The 21,983-nt window shown below is 30.3% G+C and overlaps 7 protein-coding genes across 7 annotated transcripts; 5 read left to right on the top strand and 2 right to left on the bottom strand. All coding sequences in view use genetic code 12, as the record gives it.

Annotated features, from left to right (window-relative positions):
* Positions 1 to 1,828: 1,828 nt before the first annotated feature.
* DFJ63DRAFT_287000 (P-loop containing nucleoside triphosphate hydrolase protein) lies at positions 1,829 to 6,508 on the top strand (the record flags this gene model as incomplete). The annotated part of the gene is made up of 2 exons (XM_064905027.1): positions 1,829 to 4,436; positions 4,506 to 6,508. The coding sequence occupies 2 exons, from the start codon at positions 1,829 to 1,831 to the stop codon at positions 6,506 to 6,508; spliced, it is 4,611 nt and encodes a 1,536-aa protein (XP_064762108.1).
* A 1,469-nt stretch (positions 6,509 to 7,977) lies between these two features.
* Positions 7,978 to 13,219, top strand: DFJ63DRAFT_172614 (P-loop containing nucleoside triphosphate hydrolase protein). The gene has a single exon (XM_064903731.1). It carries the CDS (start codon positions 8,250 to 8,252, stop codon positions 12,858 to 12,860), a length of 4,611 nt encoding a protein of 1,536 aa, XP_064762107.1. The 5' UTR covers positions 7,978 to 8,249; the 3' UTR covers positions 12,861 to 13,219.
* Positions 13,220 to 14,739: 1,520 nt separating this feature from the next.
* On the top strand, positions 14,740 to 15,657 carry DFJ63DRAFT_287676 (ubiquitin-conjugating enzyme/RWD-like protein; the record flags this gene model as incomplete). The annotated part of the gene is made up of 1 exon (XM_064905082.1): positions 14,740 to 15,657. The coding sequence occupies one exon, from the start codon at positions 14,740 to 14,742 to the stop codon at positions 15,655 to 15,657; it is 918 nt and encodes a 305-aa protein (XP_064762106.1).
* A 235-nt stretch (positions 15,658 to 15,892) lies between these two features.
* Positions 15,893 to 16,685, top strand: DFJ63DRAFT_171600 (mitochondrial pyruvate carrier). Its single transcript, XM_064903728.1, has one exon. It carries the CDS (start codon positions 16,128 to 16,130, stop codon positions 16,554 to 16,556), a length of 429 nt encoding a protein of 142 aa, XP_064762105.1. The 5' UTR covers positions 15,893 to 16,127; the 3' UTR covers positions 16,557 to 16,685.
* On the bottom strand, positions 16,606 to 17,679 carry DFJ63DRAFT_336060 (uncharacterized protein; the record flags this gene model as incomplete). The annotated part of the gene is made up of 1 exon (XM_064908314.1): positions 16,606 to 17,679. One exon carries the CDS (start codon positions 17,677 to 17,679, stop codon positions 16,606 to 16,608), a length of 1,074 nt encoding a protein of 357 aa, XP_064762104.1.
* Positions 17,680 to 17,792: 113 nt separating this feature from the next.
* CDC23 (anaphase promoting complex subunit) lies at positions 17,793 to 19,828 on the top strand. The gene has a single exon (XM_064903726.1). The coding sequence runs from the start codon at positions 17,907 to 17,909 to the stop codon at positions 19,692 to 19,694; it is 1,788 nt and encodes a 595-aa protein (XP_064762103.1). The 5' UTR covers positions 17,793 to 17,906; the 3' UTR covers positions 19,695 to 19,828.
* On the bottom strand, positions 19,829 to 21,905 carry DFJ63DRAFT_170500 (serine C-palmitoyltransferase). Its single transcript, XM_064903725.1, has one exon. It carries the CDS (start codon positions 21,703 to 21,705, stop codon positions 19,963 to 19,965), a length of 1,743 nt encoding a protein of 580 aa, XP_064762102.1. The 5' UTR covers positions 21,706 to 21,905; the 3' UTR covers positions 19,829 to 19,962.
* Between the last annotated feature and the right edge of the window lie 78 nt (positions 21,906 to 21,983).

Genomic DNA, 21,983 nt, shown 5'->3' with positions numbered 1-21,983 from the left:
CTATCCATCCATTCAATCAATCAATCAATTGATTGATTCAATTGATTGGTTATAGTATCCTCTCTTGTTATAGTTTATGGGTTACCCTCGGGAGAGAGGAGGATTGATTTGTTTGACAGCATAAAAATCAAAACCATTATTAGTATGATCCTGCACATTACAATTCTCCAGGTTTTAAATTTGAACTCCGAAATATTTCCAGGCTCTTTATACGCGTTTTAATTGGCTGATCTGGCTCGGTACCGGATTTCGCTTTTTCTTTATTATGTAACTATTTATTATTATTATTTCTTAGTTCATGAAAAGTTTTAATAGTACCATTTATACATGACGATGATTGATTAACCTGGTTATTCATACTACTACTCCACTTGATCATTAATTGTAGTTGTTAATTCCATCCATCCATTCCACTTCATTTCTATAATCTCTTATAACTACATCTAATGATCATTACTATTATATAAACTGACATGTAAAATTTTTCATCATTCACTTTTGAGTCGCATATGCAAAAATATCATGAAATGGAACATAAACAATTCATAATAATCATAAACAAATAAACAATCACAAAAACACCAATATTTAATAAGGTTGTTTTGGTATAGTGAACCGTTTTTTTTTTTTCTTCAAATTTTTCATTCTTATTTGTTTTTGCATCCAACACATAAAAAAAGTATAACATACTGCATATAAAACAATACTTATATACAGGATCGAGTTATCACATGATTTTCGATCACGATACTAAAAAAACTAATGAAAACATCCACGCATCCAGTTATTTCTTTCATTTACTATCACAAGAGTTTTTACTATGTAATTATAGTATAATTATTATTATCTATGTTTTCACTTACTTAAATAATTAAATATGTTGAATATGGAATATGGTTACCATATTAATAAGAAGCTCACTATATCAATATTTAACATCCTGTCCAACTTCTTACTTCAATATTCTATCACTTAACAAACTCCATATGGTAGCTCCACACCATACTCCCTAATAAAGAATATGATGTAATGAAAACTTGAACACCTCTAAATTTTGAATCTTGGGAATGTCAAATCGACATCAATAATACATATATAACCGAACTAGATACCATCCAAATTAAGGGTTTTCAGAGATAGAGAATCTGGTCATGCAAAATTTTAAATAATTAAATTGGTCTTATCTTCCCAATTGATGATACGGCTCTCTTGAGGTGACAAATTTCCTCAGCCCCAGTACTAACTCAAAGTTTATCGTTATTTATATAGTGGAATTATGCCCTATTCAATCGATTGTCTTACGGCATATTGCCCAATCCCGGCATCTGTCCACCCCCCCCTCCCCTATTCTATCTAATTTAGATATACTGTACCATAATTTATGACATGAAATATTTTACATAGTTTATTTTTAGTAAGTGTACGACTACTTGTCTTCCTCCCCCCTCCTCTGATAAAAATCAAAATGAAATAAAAAGCAGCCAATTTCCATTTTATAAAACGTTATCTCATCTGACCGTCATTTATTTAAACCTTTATCGAAAGATTCATCCTCTTTCTTTATAGTTACCCATCCATCCATCCATCCATCAATCGATAGATAGATCATTCAATTAATCAATCAGTGCGATCCTCCCCCCTCCCCCCCTCCTCATCCTACCAATCTCTTATCAAAAGTCTAGATAAATGAAAATTGGCACTCAAAGTATTACTAACACTACTACTACTACTGCCAAAAATATGGTCTGATCATTCCTTAATTCATTCATTTAATACCGTTTTTTCAAACCCAGATCTCACCCCAATCTAGTTTCAGTTTCAATCAATCATGTTTACCGATTCTTCATCCAATCCCGTATGTGGATTCTCAGCTATTTTACACCCATTGGCTCCAAATTATGATAATGCCTTTAATCCATGTTTTTTAACTTGGATCTTTATGGCTTTTTCAATCATCAGTATCTTAATTGGATTAACTACGTTAATCAATACTTTCACTCATAATGTTCGTTATGGTACTTTCCATCCTAAAAATACTGGTTTAACTCATTATATTAGAGTTAATTCAGTATTATTCCTGACTGTTATCTTTGGTTATTTAGCGGCTGCTAATTTTATCAATGCTGAATCTTCTTCATCATCAGTATCAAATGCAAAGTTTTTAGCGTTAAGTTTATTAAGTCTTACTTTATTTGTGGTGGTATTACCGTTACATTTAATTGAAACTAGTTATAGACCTATTCCATATGATTTCTTATTATTATTTTGGCCTATTTTTGGAGTATTACAATTAGTATTATTATTTCAAGATAATTTCACTGATTGGCCATTAATCAATTTATCCGATAATAATTCAACTTTATTCATTATTGAAATTGGTTTACTTTTAAATACGGTATCTATATTCTGTTTAGAAAATTCAAAACAATATTGGAAACCAAATAAAGATTTAACTTTCCAATATGTTAAAAATAATCAATCAAAGTTATTAGAACAACATAATATTATTGAAAAAATCACTTTCACATGGATGAATCCTTTAATCTTAAGTACTTATGAAAAACAATATCTTGATGAATCAGAATTACCTGATATTCCAGCTGATGTATCAACCGTGGCTAATACTCAACTTCTTTCTCAATATTGGGATGTCACCAAAGATACAAATAATCCTAATGGATTATTGATTTGTATAGCAAAAGCATTTGGTATTCAATGTTTAGTATCATTATTTTATGAATTCATGGGAAGAATATTAAATTTCGTTAGTCCTCAATTATTAAGATTATTCATTCAATTCTTTGATCAAAAACAAGCTCCAATGTTACAAGGGATTTTAATTTCTTTATCAATGTTCTTCGTAACTGCTTTACAAACTTCATTATCAAATGAATATCTTTTAAGAGCTTTAGTGCTTGGTTTAGGTTGTAGATCTTCATTAACTTCATTAATTTATCAAAAATCATTAAAACTTTCTGCTGAATCAAAAATGAAAACTTCTTCAGGTGATATCATCAATTTAATGTCGGTTGATGTTAATAGAATTCAAAATGTAACTCAAAATTTAAGTATTTTAGTATTGGCTCCCTTAGATATTATATTATGTATTTTATCTTTATGGCCTTTATTAGGTAAAGCTACTTTATCAGGTATTGCAGTTATGTTTTTATTAGTTCCATTGAATACTATTATTGTTAAACGTTACAGAGTATTAAATAAAAAACAAATGAAATTAAAAGATGCAAGATCAAGAATAGTTAATGAAATCTTAACATCGATAAAATCAATTAAATTATACGCTTGGGAAAAACCTATGCTTTCAAAATTAAGAGATTCAAGAAATAATAAAGAATTAAAGAATTTAGCGGTTATAAGATTAGTCAATCAAGGTGCCAATTTTATTTGGAATTTAATTCCATTCTTAGTTTCTTTTACTTCTTTCGCTACATTTGCTTTAACTAGTAATATCCCCTTGACTTCCGATATTGTGTTTCCAGCATTGGCTTTAATTAATCTTTTATCGAATCCATTATTGGAATTACCCATGATTATAACGGCTTTAGTTGAAGCTTTGATTGCTATTGGAAGAGTTTCAACTTATTTAACTAATACAGAAGTTGATGATACTTATATTACTCATAATTTATCCCCATCATCAGCCACTTCTAATACTGATACCGCTAAAAATGACGTTGCCATTAGTATTAATAATTGTTCATTCTTATGGTCAAAACCAAAATATTCAGATGATCAAGAAGCTTCAATTGAATCTTATAATTATTCCCTTAAAAACATTAATTACTCCATAAATCAAGGTTCATTATCTTGTATTGTGGGTAGAGTCGGTGCCGGGAAATCATCATTTCTTTATGGATTATTAGGACAATTAGTGATTGTTAAAGGTGATGGAGATCTGGAACCTTTAGTTAACATCAATGGGAATATCGCCTATTGTGCTCAATCACCCTGGATTATGAATGCATCATTTAAGGAAAATATTATCTTTGGTCATAGATATGATGAAGAATTTTATCAAAAGACGATTGATGCATGTCAATTATTACCTGATTTGAAAATATTACCCGATGGAGACGATACACAAGTTGGTGAAAAGGGTATTTCATTATCAGGAGGTCAAAAGGCAAGATTATCATTAGCTAGAGCTGTATATGCTCGTGCTGATATTTATTTATTAGATGACGTTTTAAGTGCTGTTGATTCTCATGTGGGTAAGAATTTATTGACTAAAGTCTTTAGTAGAACCACTGGATTATTAGCTACTAAAACAATTATTTTAAGTACTAATTCCATTTCTGCTTTGAATTATTCTGATAAAATAACTTTAATTGCTAAAGGTGAAATCATTGAAGAAAGTACATATGATGATATTAATTTAGCTCATCATCCAAAATTATTTGAATTAATTAAAGAATTTGGTAAAAGCTCAGATAATTCAACTACACCATCAATTAAGGAAGACATTACCATTTCAACCACAAAAGAAGTCGTGGCTGAAATCCCAAATGATAAATTTAATGTATCTGAATCCGTGGTTGATATTATTGAAGAATTAACTCCTGAAGTAACTAACACTTATAAATCCTTAAGGAGAGCAAGTTTAGCAAGTTTAAAATATGATCCTCTGAAAAAATTAGTAGGTGATCTTAGAAGTGGTCAAGTTAAAGAAACTAGTGCAAAGGGTAAAGTTAAATGGGCTGTTTATATTGAATATGCTAAAGCTTGTTCGTTATTCGGGGTTAGTATTTGGTTTATGTTATTAATCTTCGCATCTTGTGTTTCAATTGGAGGTAATTATTGGTTAAAGGATTGGACTGAACAAAATAGTCATGCTGGTTCGAATTCTAATGTTTGGAAATTCATTACTGTATATGCTATTCTTGGATTTGGTGCAAGTATAGCCAATATCATTCGTAGTATGGTTATGATGCTTTGGTTAGGATTGAATGCTTCTCGTAAGATTCATGATAAAATGGCAGCAAGAGTATTAAGAGCTCCAATGTCATTCTTTGATAGAACCCCAGTGGGAAGAATTATGAATCGTTTCACTAATGATATTAATCTGATTGATGACTCTATTCCTGGTTCATTACAAGGATTTGTGGTTCAATTAATTAATACCATTATTACATTTGCAGTGGTGGGATATATTATGCCACTTTTTATTTTTGTCATTTTCTCATTATCCATTATTTATTGGTATTTCCAAACTTTTTACGTATCATTATCTCGTGAGTTAAAGAGATTAATTTCTATTTCAAGATCTCCAATTTATGGTCATTTAGGTGAAACCTTAAATGGTATTGATACTATCAGGGCTTATAAGCAATATAATCGTTTTGATCATATTAATAATGCTAATGTTGATTTCAATTTACGTTCAGCTTATCTTTTGAGATCAATTCATAGATGGTTGATGTCCAGATTACAAGTGATTGGGTCTGTTGGTTCATTATGTGCATCTTTATTAGCTATCTATACTGTTACTACAAAGGCTCCATTAACTTCTTCCATGGCTGGGTTCGTTATGGCTTATGCTTTACAAGTTACTAATTCTTTAAGAATGGTGGTTAGAATGTCAGCTGAGGTGGAAACTAATGTGGTTTCCGTTGAAAGATGTTTGGAATATACAACTTTACCAGTTGAAAGAGGTGAAGAAGATGATGCTGATTTATCCAAGTTTGTTAAACCTCCATTACATTGGCCCCAAGAAGGAGAAATTTACTTCCATAATTATTCTACTAGATACCGTGAAAATCTTGATTTAGTATTGAGAGATATTTCATTACATATCAAGCCAGGTGAACATATTGGAGCAGTCGGTAGAACAGGGGCTGGTAAGAGTTCATTAGCATTAAGTATTTTCCGTATTATTGAAGCCGCCGGTGGTAATATTGAAATTGATAGACTTAATACTAGTAATATGCAATTATATGACTTGAGAAATAGATTAAGTATCATTCCACAAGACTCTCAATTACTTGAAGGTACTATTAGACAGAATTTAGATCCGTTTAATTATTATACTGATGAAGAAGTCTGGAAAGCATTAGAATTAGCTCACTTAAAAGAACATATTTTAAGTTTAGAAGATAAGAATGAAGATGCCAATGTTGAAGTTGATGTTAATAGATCCAAGTTAGAATATAAAGTTTATGAAGGTGGATCAAACTTTTCATCGGGACAGAGACAATTGATGTCATTAGCCAGAGTGTTATTAAAGATGAGTGATTCCCAAGTCTTAGTATTAGATGAAGCTACTGCCGCTGTTGATGTTCAAACCGATAAGATCATTCAAGAGACCATTCGAAGTGAATTCAAATCGAAGACGATTATCACAATTGCCCATAGATTGGACACAGTTATGGATAGTGATAAAATTATTAGTTTAGATCAAGGACAACTTAAAGAATTTGATTCTCCACAAAATTTACTTAATAAGGAAGATGGTATTTTTTATAGTTTATGTAAACAAGGTGGATATATTTAGACACTTTATTATTAACAAATTTAAATAAATATGATTATGTTAGAGCAGACCATTATGCTTATATCAGTATATTAATCCTTATTCTCACTATAATATACATTTCCTACTTGTCATATATCCCTTTCTCTGTTTTACTAGGTATTAAATCTGAAATCCCCTGGTACATTTTACTCTACTTTATTTGGGTAACTTATATTTTAATCCTAAAGCTATAATAAGTTACTATTTACGTAATAGATGGGAAAAATATATTAAAACTATTTTTCATATTCCTTGACATAAAGCCAAAAATCAATTTCTACTTTTATCCGAAGAGAGTTCCAATCGAATTAACCAAATTGATCAACTTTCATTGTTTTTCTCTTTATAAACTAATGCAAATTCTCAATCAATAGATCTAATTTGTTCAGCTGATCGTCAATTTTACCATTCAAACCGACAACTAAAACTGTCAAGTCCGCCATATTTCTCAGCTGCTCTGCAACTATATCAGCTAACCTATCTAATTTTTTGTCTAATTTTGAAACAACTAAATCTGTTTTATCGATAACTTCGACATTTATAACCTTTGCCAACTTGTTATCTTGACCACTCACATGAGTTATATCAGTACTAGATGATGATCTGGCTGGCACCGTCAAAGGAGTAACTTTGATTAACTCTTTTCCATTACCTTGACTAATCAGTTTATTTTCAGCAATACTAGAAGATTGACTAGATGACTCTTTTGAAGAGAGGGATCTAGTCTTTTTTGTTCTTGATCCACTTAAATGGCTTTGGAACTGCAAGATGTTTCTTGGACTTGACGGCTTATTTCTACTATCTTTTCTTCACCGACTGCTATTTGTTCTTGATTTTTCATAGCGGCAAATGTATTGATTAATATAACTATTAGAATATTTTTGATTATATCTTGCGTTGACTATCTGAGATATAAATATAGTATTTTTAATGAAGGTTTATTCGTATCTAGTATCAGGTTTTCTCTTTCTATTGATGCTTATAAAATTGTCAAAAGATAGGATAAATAGACTTGAAAGAGTATACGACGAAGATTATTTAGTATAACTATTTCTATTATTTGCTCTTAGTGATAGTAGAATCATTTTATATTGAAAAACTGGATAGCTTTATATAAATAAATAGTGTTCACGCTGAAGTACCAATATGTACACTACTGCAATATCTGTAATTGGTTGGACATTATCGCACATACTTCTGTCTTCTCTCAATATCAGTATCAACTCTACATGTCCATAATACAACCTAACTTAGGATTGACTAGTTAGAATAATTCAAATTGTGTATCACTTAATTAGTTATAATATTTTTTTTGCAATCTTTCTATTTCCATTTTCGTGGGTTGACCCGAGATAGGTACAATTTCCTAAAACGGACGTAAGTCCACATCATACCACAAAACCAGAGAAGTATCACCAAAGCCTAATAGATACCACAGTTCGAACAATAGTTCAAAATGGTTAATTTAAAATGATTTAACTATGAAAATTTTTTCACTTATCCTAGTTCTTTCAAACTAGTTTGGCCGTATTGATTTTACTTACTTTAGTTAGTCAGTAAGTGGTTGGTTTATGTGTACATCACCAATCAACTTTTCAACTCATCTTAAAAAGGTCTAAAATTAGACTATCATTTTTATCAATTAAAAATACTTACTTTCATTTGTTTCATTCCATTCCATTCCATTCCTTCTTTCTAATCTTGCTGGATCATACTAGCAATGAGCAATTTCCCTAATTATCCTCAACTTGCATGTGGGGCTCGAGCTTTATTACATCCATTAGCTCCAAACAATGATAACGCGTTCAATCCATGCTTTCTAACCTTTGTGTTCGCGTCATTTAGTATTATTGCTATCATATTAGGATCTGTTACATTAATTACTACTATCAAGGAGTCTCCTAAGTATGGGACTTATTCATCAAAACTTACTGGATTAAACCATTACGTTAGAGTATCATTGGTACTATTTCATGGACTTTTATTTCTTTATATTACTACTTTCAATAATATTCATGAAAGATTAGCAGATACCAAGATACTATCATTTAGTTTAATCACAATTAATTTACTTTTAGTAATATTACCATTGCATTTCATTGAAACCAGTTATCGAGTCATTCCATTTGATTATTTATTATTATTTTGGCCTAATTTCCTTATCATTGAAATTGTATTATTCTTTCAAGATAATTTCACTAGTTGGAGATTAATCAAACTGGTTGAATATGGAGGTGCTATTTCTATCATAGAAGGTATATTAATCCTAAATACTATCGTCATTTTCTATTTAGAATATTCAAAATCATTTTGGAAACCAAATAAAGAACTTACATTTCAATTAATTAAAAATGGTCAAGAGAAACAACTTGATCAACACAATGTGATTGACAGAATCACTTTAAACTGGATGAATCCTATCATTGTCAGTACGTTTAAAAAACAATATCTTGATGAATCAGAATTACCTCAGATTCCAGCAGGTGTATCTACCGTAGCAAATACTGAAATTCTTGCTAAACATTGGAATAATCGAAAATCTGGTTCATTACTTTCATGTTTGATTGGTTCATATGGATTTCAAATCTTTATTGCCATTGTTTTTGAATTCATGGGTAGATTATTAAATTTTGTTAATCCTCAATTATTAAGATTATTTATAAAATTCTTTGATAATAAAGATGCTCCTATTTTACAAGGTATTTTAATTGCCATTGGGATTTTCAGTGTAACCATCGTCCAAACATCATTATCAAATGAATATATTTTAAGAGCTTTACAAGTTGGATTAGGTTCAAGATCTGCTTTAACTGCTTTAATTTATCAAAAATCATTAAAATTATCTCCAGAAGCAAAATTAAAAACTTCATCAGGGGATATTATAAATTTAATTGCAGTTGATCTTACCAGACTTCAAACCGTCACTCAATCCTTAAGTACGTTATTTCTTGGTCCCTTAGATGTCATTTTATGTCTTATTTCTTTATGGCCCTTATTAGGTAAATCAACTTTGGCAGGAATATTCGTCATGGTACTTTTAGTACCCATTAATTCTATCTTAGTAAGATATCTGAAAGATTTAAGTAAAACTCAAATGAAATTAAAGGATAATAGATCAAGAATCATTAATGAAATCTTATCATCCATAAAATCAATTAAATTATACGCTTGGGAAAAACCTATGCTTTCAAAATTAAGTGAATCAAGAAATGAAAAAGAATTAAAAAATTTAGGTACCATTAGATTAGTTAATCAAGTTGGAAATTTTATTTGGAATTTAATTCCATTCTTAGTTTCTTTCACATCATTCACTACATTTGCTTTAACAAGTTCAACTCCTTTAACTTCAGATATTGTATTTCCAGCATTAGCTATTATAAATCTTTTATCCGGACCATTATTGGAATTTCCTACCCTTATAACATCTATGATTGAAGGTCATGTGGCATTAGAGAGAATAACCAATTATTTGATCAGTACTGAAGTTGATGATAAATTCATTACTCGTACTACTTCATCTACAGAAGAATATGCCGTAAAGATTAAAAATAGTTCATTTTTATGGTCGAAGCCTAAATTTGAAGATGATCTGGAATCAGCTATTCAATCTTATAATTATGCTCTTCATGATGTAAATTATTCAGCAAAGAGAGGTTCATTATCATGTATTGTCGGTAGAGTAGGTACTGGGAAATCATCATTCCTTTATGGATTATTAGGACAATTAGTGATTGTTAAAGGCGATGGAGATCTGGAACCTTCACTCAATATCAATGGAAATATCGCCTATTGTGCTCAATCACCCTGGATTATGAATGCATCATTTAAGGAAAATATTATCTTTGGTCATAGATATGATGAAGAATTTTATCAAAAGACGATTGATGCATGTCAATTATTACCTGATTTGAAAGTATTACCCGATGGAGATGATACGCAAGTCGGAGAGAAAGGTATTTCATTATCAGGAGGTCAAAAGGCAAGATTATCATTAGCTAGAGCTGTATATGCTCGTGCTGATATTTATTTATTAGATGACGTTTTAAGTGCTGTTGATTCTCATGTGGGTAAGAATTTATTGACTCAAGTGTTTAGTAGACAAACGGGAATTTTATCATCTAGAACCATTATATTAAATACAAACTCGATTGCTGCATTAGAATTCGCCGATGATATTAATTTAATCTCTGGAGGTAGATTCATTGAAACTAGTTCGTTTGCTGATATTAATTTAGCTCATCATCCTAAATTATACGAATTAGTAAATGAATATGGTAATGGTGAAAAAGTTTCGAAGTCTCCTTCTGTAATTGATACAAACACCCTTATTGCAACCACCACTGAACAAGATGACGATGCTGCTATTCTTGATCAAGAAGACGAATCCATCTATGATTTCAGTCCTCAAATTAACGCTTTCAAAGGATTAAGAAGAGCAAGTGTCGCAAGTTTAAGATATGAACCTCTGAAGAAATTAGTCGGTACTTTAAGAAGTAGTCAAATTAAAGAAGTCAGTGAAAAGGGTAAAGTTAAGTGGTCAGTTTATTTGGAATATGCTAGAGCATGTTCATTAATTGGGGTTAATATTTGGTTTTTACTTTTAGTATTTGCATCTACTGTAACAATTGGAGGTAATTATTGGTTAAAGAATTGGACTGAACAAAATAGTCATGCTGGTTCGAATTCAGATGTATGGAGATTTATTATTGTTTATGCTATTCTTGGATTTGGTGCAAGTTTTGCTAATATTATAAGAGGGATAGTCATGATGTTATGGTTAGGATTGAATGCTTCTCGTAAGATTCATGATAGAATGGCCTTAAGAGTAGTCAAAGCTCCTATGTCATTTTTTGATCGTACTCCAATTGGAAGAATCATGAATCGTTTCACTAATGATATTAATCAAATTGATGATAATGTTCCTAGAATCTTACAAGATTTCATGGGTCATGTAATGAATACCCTTATTGCTTTCCTTACGGTTGGATTAATCATGCCATGGTTCATCATTGTTATATTCTCCTTATCCGGTATTTATTGGTATTATCAACTTTATTACGTATCTATATCAAGAGAATTAAAGAGATTAATTTCAATTTCTACTTCACCAATTTTTGGACATTTAGGAGAAACTTTAAGTGGGATAGATACAATTAGAGCATATGATCAATATAATCGATTTGATTATATAAATAATGCCAATGTAGATTTCAATTTACGTTCAGCCTATCTACTTAGATCTGTGCAAAGATGGTTGATCTCAAGGTTGAGATTAATTGGATCATTAGGAACTTTTTGTGCATCACTATTAGCCATCTATACCGTGACTACAAAGACTCCATTAACTTCTTCAATGGCTGGGTTCGTTATGGCATGTGCTTTACAAGTTACTAATTCATTAAGATCGGTAGTAAGAATGTCTGCTGAAGTTGAGAATAATATCATTTCAGTAGAGAGATGTTTGGAATATACAACTTTACCAGTTGAAAGAGGTGAAGATGATGATGATGATTTAACTAAATTTGTTAAACCTCCATTACATTGGCCCCAAGAAGGAGAAATTTACTTCCATAATTATTCTACTAGATATCGTGAAAATCTTGATTTAGTGTTAAAGAATATTTCATTACATATTAAACCAGGTGAACATATTGGAGCAGTTGGTAGAACTGGAGCTGGTAAGAGTTCATTAGCATTAAGTATTTTCCGTATTATTGAAGCCGCCGGTGGTAATATTGAAATTGATAGACTTAATACTAGTAATATGCAATTATATGACTTGAGACATAGATTAAGTATCATTCCACAAGACTCTCAATTACTTGAAGGTACTATTAGACAGAATTTAGATCCATTTAATTATTATACAGACGAAGAAGTCTGGAAGGCATTAGAGTTAGCTCACTTAAAAGAACATATTTTAAGTTTAGAAGATAAGAATGAAGATGCCAATGTTGAAGTTGATGTTAATAGATCCAAGTTAGAATATAAAGTTTATGAAGGTGGATTAAACTTTTCATCCGGACAAAGACAATTGATGTCATTAGCTAGAGTGTTATTAAAGATGAGTGATTCACAAGTATTAGTATTAGATGAAGCTACTGCTGCTGTTGATGTTCAAACTGATAAGATCATTCAAGAAACTATTAGAAGTGAATTCAAATCGAAGACGATTATCACAATTGCCCATAGATTGGACACAGTTATGGACTCGGACAAGATCATAAGTTTAGATCAAGGACAGGTTAAAGAATTTGATTCTCCACAAAATTTACTTAATAAGGAAGATGGTATTTTCTATAGTTTATGTAAACAAGGTGGATATATTTAGACAATTTTATCATTAACAAATTTAAATAAAAATAATTTATATTTAATAGCTATATTGCAGACGTAACAGAGAGGTTAAATCTCAATCCCATTATTCTTTCTAATTTTTGAAATACCTCTCTTATTAGATATTCTTGGTCTCCCTGTCATAGTCATCTTTAGCAATCATATTATTTAAATGTTCCATTATCATCTCCAAGTCTTTTATCAAGCTTTTTCTTTCTTCAGCTGTCAACTCTGTAATGGTTATGTATTCTAAGAATTCTCTTAAATACTTATTTTTAACTTGATACATATTACCCATGATACATATAGCCAATTATTGAAAATAATAGATAAATAAGTAGCTTTAAATAATGAGAAAATTCTTACCCATTTTATCATCGAGTATCAATATGTAACTTACAGTAATGTCTAGAAAAGTTGGCAGTAATTCGTAATTCAATGTACTATTCTGTATTCGCATGTCTACTTTGATTTTACCCTAATATTTCTTTATCTATATGTTAAGTTTCTTATTCAATTTTCATATCAATCAATTTGCTTAACACTGCTATTCGAGACTTACTTGAACTTGTAACCACTTCAATCAATTTTTCTATCTTCTCAGTTTTAGCTACAGTAGTAATTGAATTAATGGTTAATACCTTCTATTGCAAAAAAAGATTTGATATAAATAAGAGTAAGAATAAGTATAAATGTAACTAAATTATTCACTTTATTCATCAGATTCATCACCATCTCTATTTCCCTGAAAACCACGCAATCTTCTATAAGACTTTTCCTGAGACTTGGATTGAGCTTCCAAAAAGTCCGTAAATTTCTTGTCTCTCCGATTTTGAGCTTTACTTTGTTCTTTACTTTGTTGTTTGAGAATTTTTACCACAGTAGACACAAGCGTTTTCACTTCTTTCAGAACTGTTTTCAGGAAGTCATCCAGGAGGGTTTTAAAACCTTCCCTCAATTCTGTTCGTAACATTCTAATATTATTGTTAGATATACTAGTGGGTCTATCAGGAGTAGAATTATAGGATCTTGGTGTTGTATCTGAGGAAGTTCTTCTCCTTTTGCCGCTGTTTGACTCAGCATAACCATTGCGAAGTCTTCTACCTCCTCGTTGGATTGGACCTTCTTCATGGATTACAAGTTTTTCTGATATAACAATCCCATTAATCTTTCTACTTCTTTTAGTACCTCGTTTACTGTTCATTTTCTTTTCAGCTCTTCCTCTATCTTTTTATCATCCATAGACTCTTTCGTCTGTTATTGTTAAAAATTCTTGTATGCCAGCGACGGTGAAAGTTCCAGCCAGTATATCTTGACTTAATTCTAATATAATGATACTAAATTGATAAATGATAGGGATAATTTCAAATAATGGGATTTATAAACAATTTATGAGAACTACAACATATGTATTTATAGAGTATGAATATGTTTCCTACTGTCTATAATAATATAAGGGATGTGATATTGTTGTATGTCTACTGTATGAATATGTCTTCCAATATTTTGCAGTCTAAAAATAGCCTTCGCACTTCACTAATTTTAGGCAGAATAAAAATGGATTTAGACAGCGGTAAAATTATGTTATTTACAGTAAAAAGGACACCCACACAATAAGCATAAAGGATTACACATTCAACCATTACCAACATCTATAAGCATAATAAAGGAAGTATAAAGAAGGAACAAGTTTATCATCATAATAATTATATAAATTGAATTCAACTCTTTATGTCAATTTTATGAATTCAATCAGTAACTTTATAAGAAAACACCAAATGTCAAGAATAACTAGCTTTGAATCAATTCCTTTTGATAGATGGAAAACGGTAACTCCTGATCTTATTAAGATTGATCGTATAACTCCTGCTAAAATGAAAACTTTAATATCAGAATATCATAAGATTATGGATCATCCCTTGGAAAAGATTACTATTGGAGTTGATGATAGTAATTTTCAAACTTGGTATTTTTTAATTCATGGATCAAAACATACTACATATGAAGATGGATTATATCTTGGAGCTATTATATTCCCTACTGATTATCCTAATGCTGCTCCTGAATTTCAAATGATTAGTCATAGTGGAAGATTTGAAACTAGAAGAGCTATATGTATGACTATGACTGCTTATCATACTGAAAGTTGGAATCCTACATGGTCAATGGAGAAGATTTTATATGGATTTGTATCATTTATGAATGTTAATGAAAATGGTATTGGAGCTCGATTTGATTCTGATCAAACTCGAACCTTTTATAAACAATATTCGAAACAATGGTTATATCAACGATGTACTGTGTTTAAAACGATATTTCCTTATGAATATCAAATATTAGATGATGTATTAAATCATGAATCCTTAAAGAAACTTGTGAAATATATTTTAAATGATCCCATTCAAAATGGTTTAAGTCGAGGATTATTAGTACAACGATTACAAATATTTAAAAGTTATGAAAAGGAAATTGAAATGAAAGTGAATCAATTAAAGGATGATTTTGAACGAGATCAATTTTATCATCGATTTTTCAGTTCATTTACTACTAAAGCTGAAGTTGAAACATTAATTGGAATTAAATGTGAAGTTAATGATACTTATGATTTATTAAATCAACTTCGAAATGGAGAATATGAGGATGAAGATGATTTATTTTCAAATGAAGATGATGAAGATGATTTACCTGAGATTTATGATTCAGATGAGGAGGAGGAGGAGGAGGAGGAGGGAGATGATGTTAATGTTGAAGAAGAGGAAGATGATGAAGATATGGAAGAGAAGATTGATTAGGATGATTGATTATACTGGTTAGTTAGTTGTATTTAATGGGATAAAAGGTATCGGTTATAGTTATATATAGTTAAAAAGTATATACAAATATAGATTTCAACAGTTTATAAAATTGCAACCAAATTAACTCTGTGTGTATATATATGTGGTTATATCAGCAGGTCGTGTAGAATGGATCAAAATTTGGAGGAGGAAGAGATTCACCCATCAAAAATTACATACAGGACAGAGGGAGGGAGGAGGAGAGTTCGGGAATGTTAAATTTCTATCACGTCAAAATTAATTCTTGACTTGTTTGACCTTATACATATCATATAGATTGAACCCATTTATTAGTAATTATCCATACTATCTTCACTTCTTCATAGATATCATATTATATCATATCATAGAATAACCATAATATATTCATAAACACTGTTTATTCATCTATCTATCAATCTCCCATACCCAATCAAATCACATACATCATGGCTTCATCTGCTCAACATACTTCAAGATTTGCAAGATTTTTAAATTCTGAAACTGGTCCAAGAACCGTTCATTTCTGGGCTCCTGTTTTAAAATGGTCATTAGTGGTTGCAGGTTTCAATGATTTACAAAGACCAGTTGAAAAATTAAGTGGTACTCAACAATTAGCTTTATTTGCTACTGGTGCTATATGGACAAGATGGGCAGGATTTGTTATACAACCAAGAAATGGGTTATTGGCTAGTGTTAATTTCTTCTTAGGTGGGGTTGCAGGTTATCAATTATATAGAATTATTGATTATAGAAAAGCTTTAGGTGATTCAAATAGTCAAGTGTTTAGTTATATCTTACATGGTGATGGATCAGATGCTGCTAATGCTGCTTTAGCTGCAAATCCTCCAAGAGTTGAACAAGTATCTGAACATTAGTATTTGTATGTATGTATTTATATGATATATGTTTAATAGTACAAGTTTTTTAGATTAAAAGTTCATCACCATCGGAATCTATATCGGATGGTTTGGTAGATGATATTTGTGATGGAGCAAGTGTATCTTCAAGTTCAACTGTTTCTTGTCTTGATTCAGGTAAGTCATCTCCACCTTCTATATCCACATCAACATCTTCCTCTTCCTCCTCCTCCTCTTCTTCTTCTTCCACTTTTGATCCATTTTCATGTTCACCATCATCATCACGATGATCTTCTTCATCTTCATCTTCATCAAAATCTTGTTGAATAATCTCATCTTCATCATCTTCATCATCACTAGGGCTCTTCCCTTCTTCATCTCCATTACTTACACCTCCATTAACTTTCAATGCTTTAGCTTCTAAACCTTTAATCACATTAACCTCATCAAACACTTTGGGTAATTTTTGATTAAGAAATGTCTTTAATTCATTATCTCTTTTACTCCATTTCGTATTATTAACCAGAACTTGATTCTTTATAAACAATAAAATCTCATACTTCAACCGTTTGGAAGCTCTTAATCTATATTCTATATCAGTCAACTTTTGAAATTTCTTATAATCAGGAAATGATAATTCAGATTTAGGATCTAATGAGAATAATTGATTTATATGAATAATCTTAGGATATGAACCATTCTCATCTCGAGGTAATTGACGTAAGATTTCTTCATCATTAAATTGAATCAAAGTCTGAATGGAAAACTCTATATCGGGTAAACTCACCTTATTATATAATTCCTCATATATCCCTGTCAATTTATCAACTTCTTGTTGAAGTCGATTATTATCTGTCAATACTTTATTATAATTGAATATTTCATAATTGATGAAATCTTGAGTATATTGATGATCCCAGTCTTTATAATCCTTGATGACTTTATTGACATTAAACGAATCCAATATGAATTGTTTCTTTAAAGTTTGAAGTTGATTGGCGATTTCTTCATTGGTATTTGATTGATTTATTAATTGTTGATTGGTAGAAAGTAAATCTTGAGCCGTTTTATAAGTATTGATCGAATCCAATAAGGATTGATGGAGTGTTTCCAACTTCTCTGTGTTCTCCTCTCTAGACATTCCCCCTGTTTGTTCTTCACCTGTACCTATCTTGATGCTTGGTTGATACCCTTACTGGTCTATTTCTGATATCATATTTGAGTTGAAAAAAATTGTGTTACTTAAAAATTATCACCAAACATCCTTTCCGCAATAATAACCCGCGTTTGTTTACCATAATATTAAACTCACCACTGATAAATTTGGCAGCACCCTAGATCATATCATCAATCATATCAATACAAACAATGACATCGATCAAACAAGATGAGGTGGATAAGATAAGGCTTGAATTATACAAATCATTCCAAATACTATCTGACTTGAATCTTTTCCAAGCATCCAAATGGTGTGCAGAAGCGTTAAATGGTTTGATAGAGATCAATTCACCCATTAATTATCCTCCTTTACAATTAACACCCCAGGAAATGATGGATCAAACTAAATTCATCTTGGCCAAGTCTTACTTCAATTGTAAAGAGTTTGATAGAGCTGCTGGAGTATTGAAAGGGTGTAAGAGTGGGAATGCCTTATTTCTTCGATTATATGCTATATTATTATCAGTTGATAAAACATCAACTGAAGAAACTGATGGATCGATTAATGTAGGATCATTTGGAGAGAATAATGAATTCATAGGTCAGAAAGATACGGTTGATTATCATTTCAATTCCAATCCTAATCATTCAGATCCTTCATCTAATATGAATCCAAGTAAAGAATTATTAAATAATTTGAATTCAAGATTAAGTAAAATCATTCAAGAATCAGATCAATACCTTTCAAATGAAGGTTCGAATCCATTTTTATATTATTTAAATGGAGTGATCTATAATCGAAAGAAGAAATATCAATTATCTCAAATCAATCTTTATAATTCCTTAATATTATTTCCATATAATTGGTCATGTTGGCAAGAATTAATCGTATCATTCACTACTTTCGATGAAGCTATAACATTCATAAATAAAGTTAAATTAGATAAATCATCAGAATTAAGTTCAAATATCATGTTTCAATTCTTTGAAGTGGTCATCTTACAGGAATTTTATCAACAATCAACTACATTATTTGAAAATTTATCAAATTTATTACTGATATTCCCTAAATTTAATTTCTTAAAAGTTCAACAATTCCTTATTTATTATCATAATTTAGATTATTATCAAGCAGAGGCCATATTCGATCAAATCCTCTTCGATGATCCCTTGAGATTAGATGATCTTGATACATTTTCAAATATGTTATATGTAATGGAAAAGAAATCAAAATTATCATACTTAGCTCAATTTGCATCTCGAATCGATAAATTCCGTCCGGAGACATGTTGTATTATCGCCAATTATCATTCTATGAAAGGTGAACATGAAAAATCCATCATGTATTATAAACGGGCTTTAATCCTTAATAAAAATTGTCTTAGTGCTTGGACTTTAATGGGACATGAATTTGTTGAATTGAAAAATAGTCATGCTGCCATTGAATCATATCGAAGAGCAGTTGATATTAATGCTAAGGATTTCAGAGCATGGTATGGATTAGGTCAAGCTTATGAAGTATTAGATATGAATCTATACGCATTATATTATTATCAAAAAGCAACAATCTTACAACCATTGGATAAACGTATGTGGCAAGCGATTGGGAATTGTTATGAAAAGATTGATAAATTTGAAGAAGCAATAAAATCATTTGAAAAAGCATTAAATATCGATACCTTAACTAATGAAGATACTGGTGAATCACTTATAACTTTCGAACCTCATATTTGTTATCGATTAGCGTTAATTTATGAAAAATTAGGTAATTTATCCGATACATTTAAATATATGAAATTATGTTCAGATCAAGAATTTGAATGGGGGTCAAGTGATGAAATTTCCAAATCAAAATTATGGTTAGCAAGATTTGCGCTTGATAATAATAAACCGGATGAAGCTCATGAATTATGTAAAGATTTGAATTATTATGGTCCTGATCTTGATGAAGCCAGATCAATCTTAAGAGAATCAAGAAGTAGAATGCTGAAGAAGTAACATAACTAAGTTTCTTATTGTTAATTTTATATTAATTTGTATATATATATATGTATCTGTGTGATTATGTGTTCTGTATTATATATTTATGGATTCTATTAAAGTTTAAACAAGGGGGTAAGTCGGTTATTAAATGTAACTTTAATGGAAATAATATAAATCATAAAAAATTGAATAAATGCCATTTGATTGATTTGAGTAATTTTCTGTTTTTTTTTTTTTCTATGGTTTTTAAATAATAGTAATAGTTAGTGGGAGTACTTCCTCCCTAATAATTTAAGATTTCATTAGTTAATTCAAAAAGATCATTTTCATTATTAATAGGATTTAATACTTTATTAATGGCTAAATCAAAAACATCTAATAATTTTTGATAGTCAGATTGATTAACCCCATTATTAATATGAATTAATAAATGAGGATTTAAAACTGGTAAATTTTCATGTTCCACTAAATTTTTCGATCTAGTAATTAAAATATTCGAATTTTGTAAGATGAAATCAATCACTTTTTGTAATAAGAATGATTCAAAATTATAATAATCATTAAATGGATTTAAATATTTAGCAGGTTTACCTTTGATTAATAATTCAGAATTACCATATATCTTTGGTAATTCTAATTGTTCTCTATATTTTGATTTTAAACTTAAATGAACTATAGGTGAATTAATATCCGATACAATTTCAAAATAATTTGAAGTCTTTAAAATTTTGGATAATCCTTTGTGAACATATGAAGTTTTATCATGTAAAGATTTAATTATAATTGATTCACCTTCAGCATTACGATTATCATTGATTTCTTTAATGGCTTGTGATACAACTTTAGCAGAATATGGTGGTAATGAAGCACTAAAAACATAAGCAATAGATTGAATTCTTTGATGATGAATCATTGGTGTAACACCAACACAGAATCCACCAGATGAAGCAAATGAATTAGCCATTGTACCAATACTAATAGAAACTTCAACTCTTGGAATATTACAATGTTCAACTAAACCTTTACCAGTTTTACCTAAAGTACCAATAGATAATGATTCATCTAAAAATAAACGATATTTATATTGATTTTTTAATTCCACAATTGTTTTTAAATTAGCTAAATCACCTGAATTAGCAAATAAAGCTTCAGTTATAATAAATCTTCTCTTTATAGGTTTTTGTCTATCTAACACTGGTTTAATTTCGGATAAAATTTGTTCTAAATGAATCATATCATTATGATCATACCATTCAATATCACAACGACTAAGAATAAGACCCTTTTGAATAGCTAAATTAACTCCACTATCAACCACACAAAGATCACCTCTCTTTAAGAAGGCAGGAATAACAGATCCAGCAGTAACGAAATCTTGACCATAAAGAATAGATTGTTCTCCATCTAAATAACGAGCTAAATCTTCTTCTAATCTGACATGAACATCTTGAGTACCATAAAAATTAGGAGGACCACAAGCACCAACTCCATCAGTATTAATAACTTGAGCAGCAACTTCTTTAACAGTTGAATTTTCATTTAAATTTAAAAAATCATTAGAAGCTAAATTTATAACTTGTTGTCTACCATCAATATTAATATGAGAACCATTATGACCTTTAACTTCTGGTACCGCATCTAATTGCCATTTTTCATAAGGATTAATATCATCAATTAAAGGTTCAGGAACCCATTCATCAACCAATTCATCGATTTCTTTATTACTAAATTTAACAAATTCAGATTTATTTTCTCTTCGTTTGGATGAAAGGAAATAATTTAATGCAAATATAAAAAGGGCCAATTCAAATAATGATCTTACAGGATCATTCTTGTAAGATGATTTAATATATCTTAAGATAATTTGACCTCCTGGTAAATTATCTAAACCATCTAAATAATATACAAAGTTATCAGCCAATTTCTGGGTTACCAAGTCCCAAGTTGGAGGAACTACAGCGGTGGTGGTGGTAGTCGTAGTGGTAGTGGTCGTGGCTGTATATATGATTTCAGCTGCTGATGCCATGATGATGATGTTGCTGTTGTTGTTGTTGTAAAAACGAAAGTACCGTTGTTAAAAGTGTCAAAAAAAGGGTATATAATTGTCCTAAAAAGAGATATTGTAACTCAAACACCTCCTGTTCTTCTTCTTTATCTTCTTCTACCACACCAAACAGATCACTGGGTTATACTGGATTAGATGGTGATGATGGTTGGTTGATGGATGGTTCGTTGATGTTGGTGTTGCCAATTTTTGGTTTTGTTGACAGTCAATTTTTTTTTCTGCTTTTGTCTTTTCATCGT

This window comes from Scheffersomyces coipomensis (assembly GCF_036884675.1).
Source record: "Scheffersomyces coipomensis strain NRRL Y-17651 chromosome Unknown DFJ63scaffold_4, whole genome shotgun sequence".
Lineage (NCBI taxonomy): Eukaryota > Fungi > Ascomycota > Pichiomycetes > Serinales > Debaryomycetaceae > Scheffersomyces > Scheffersomyces coipomensis.
Note: the sequence above shows the minus strand (reverse complement) of the source record. Positions and strands in the feature narration are given on the sequence as shown.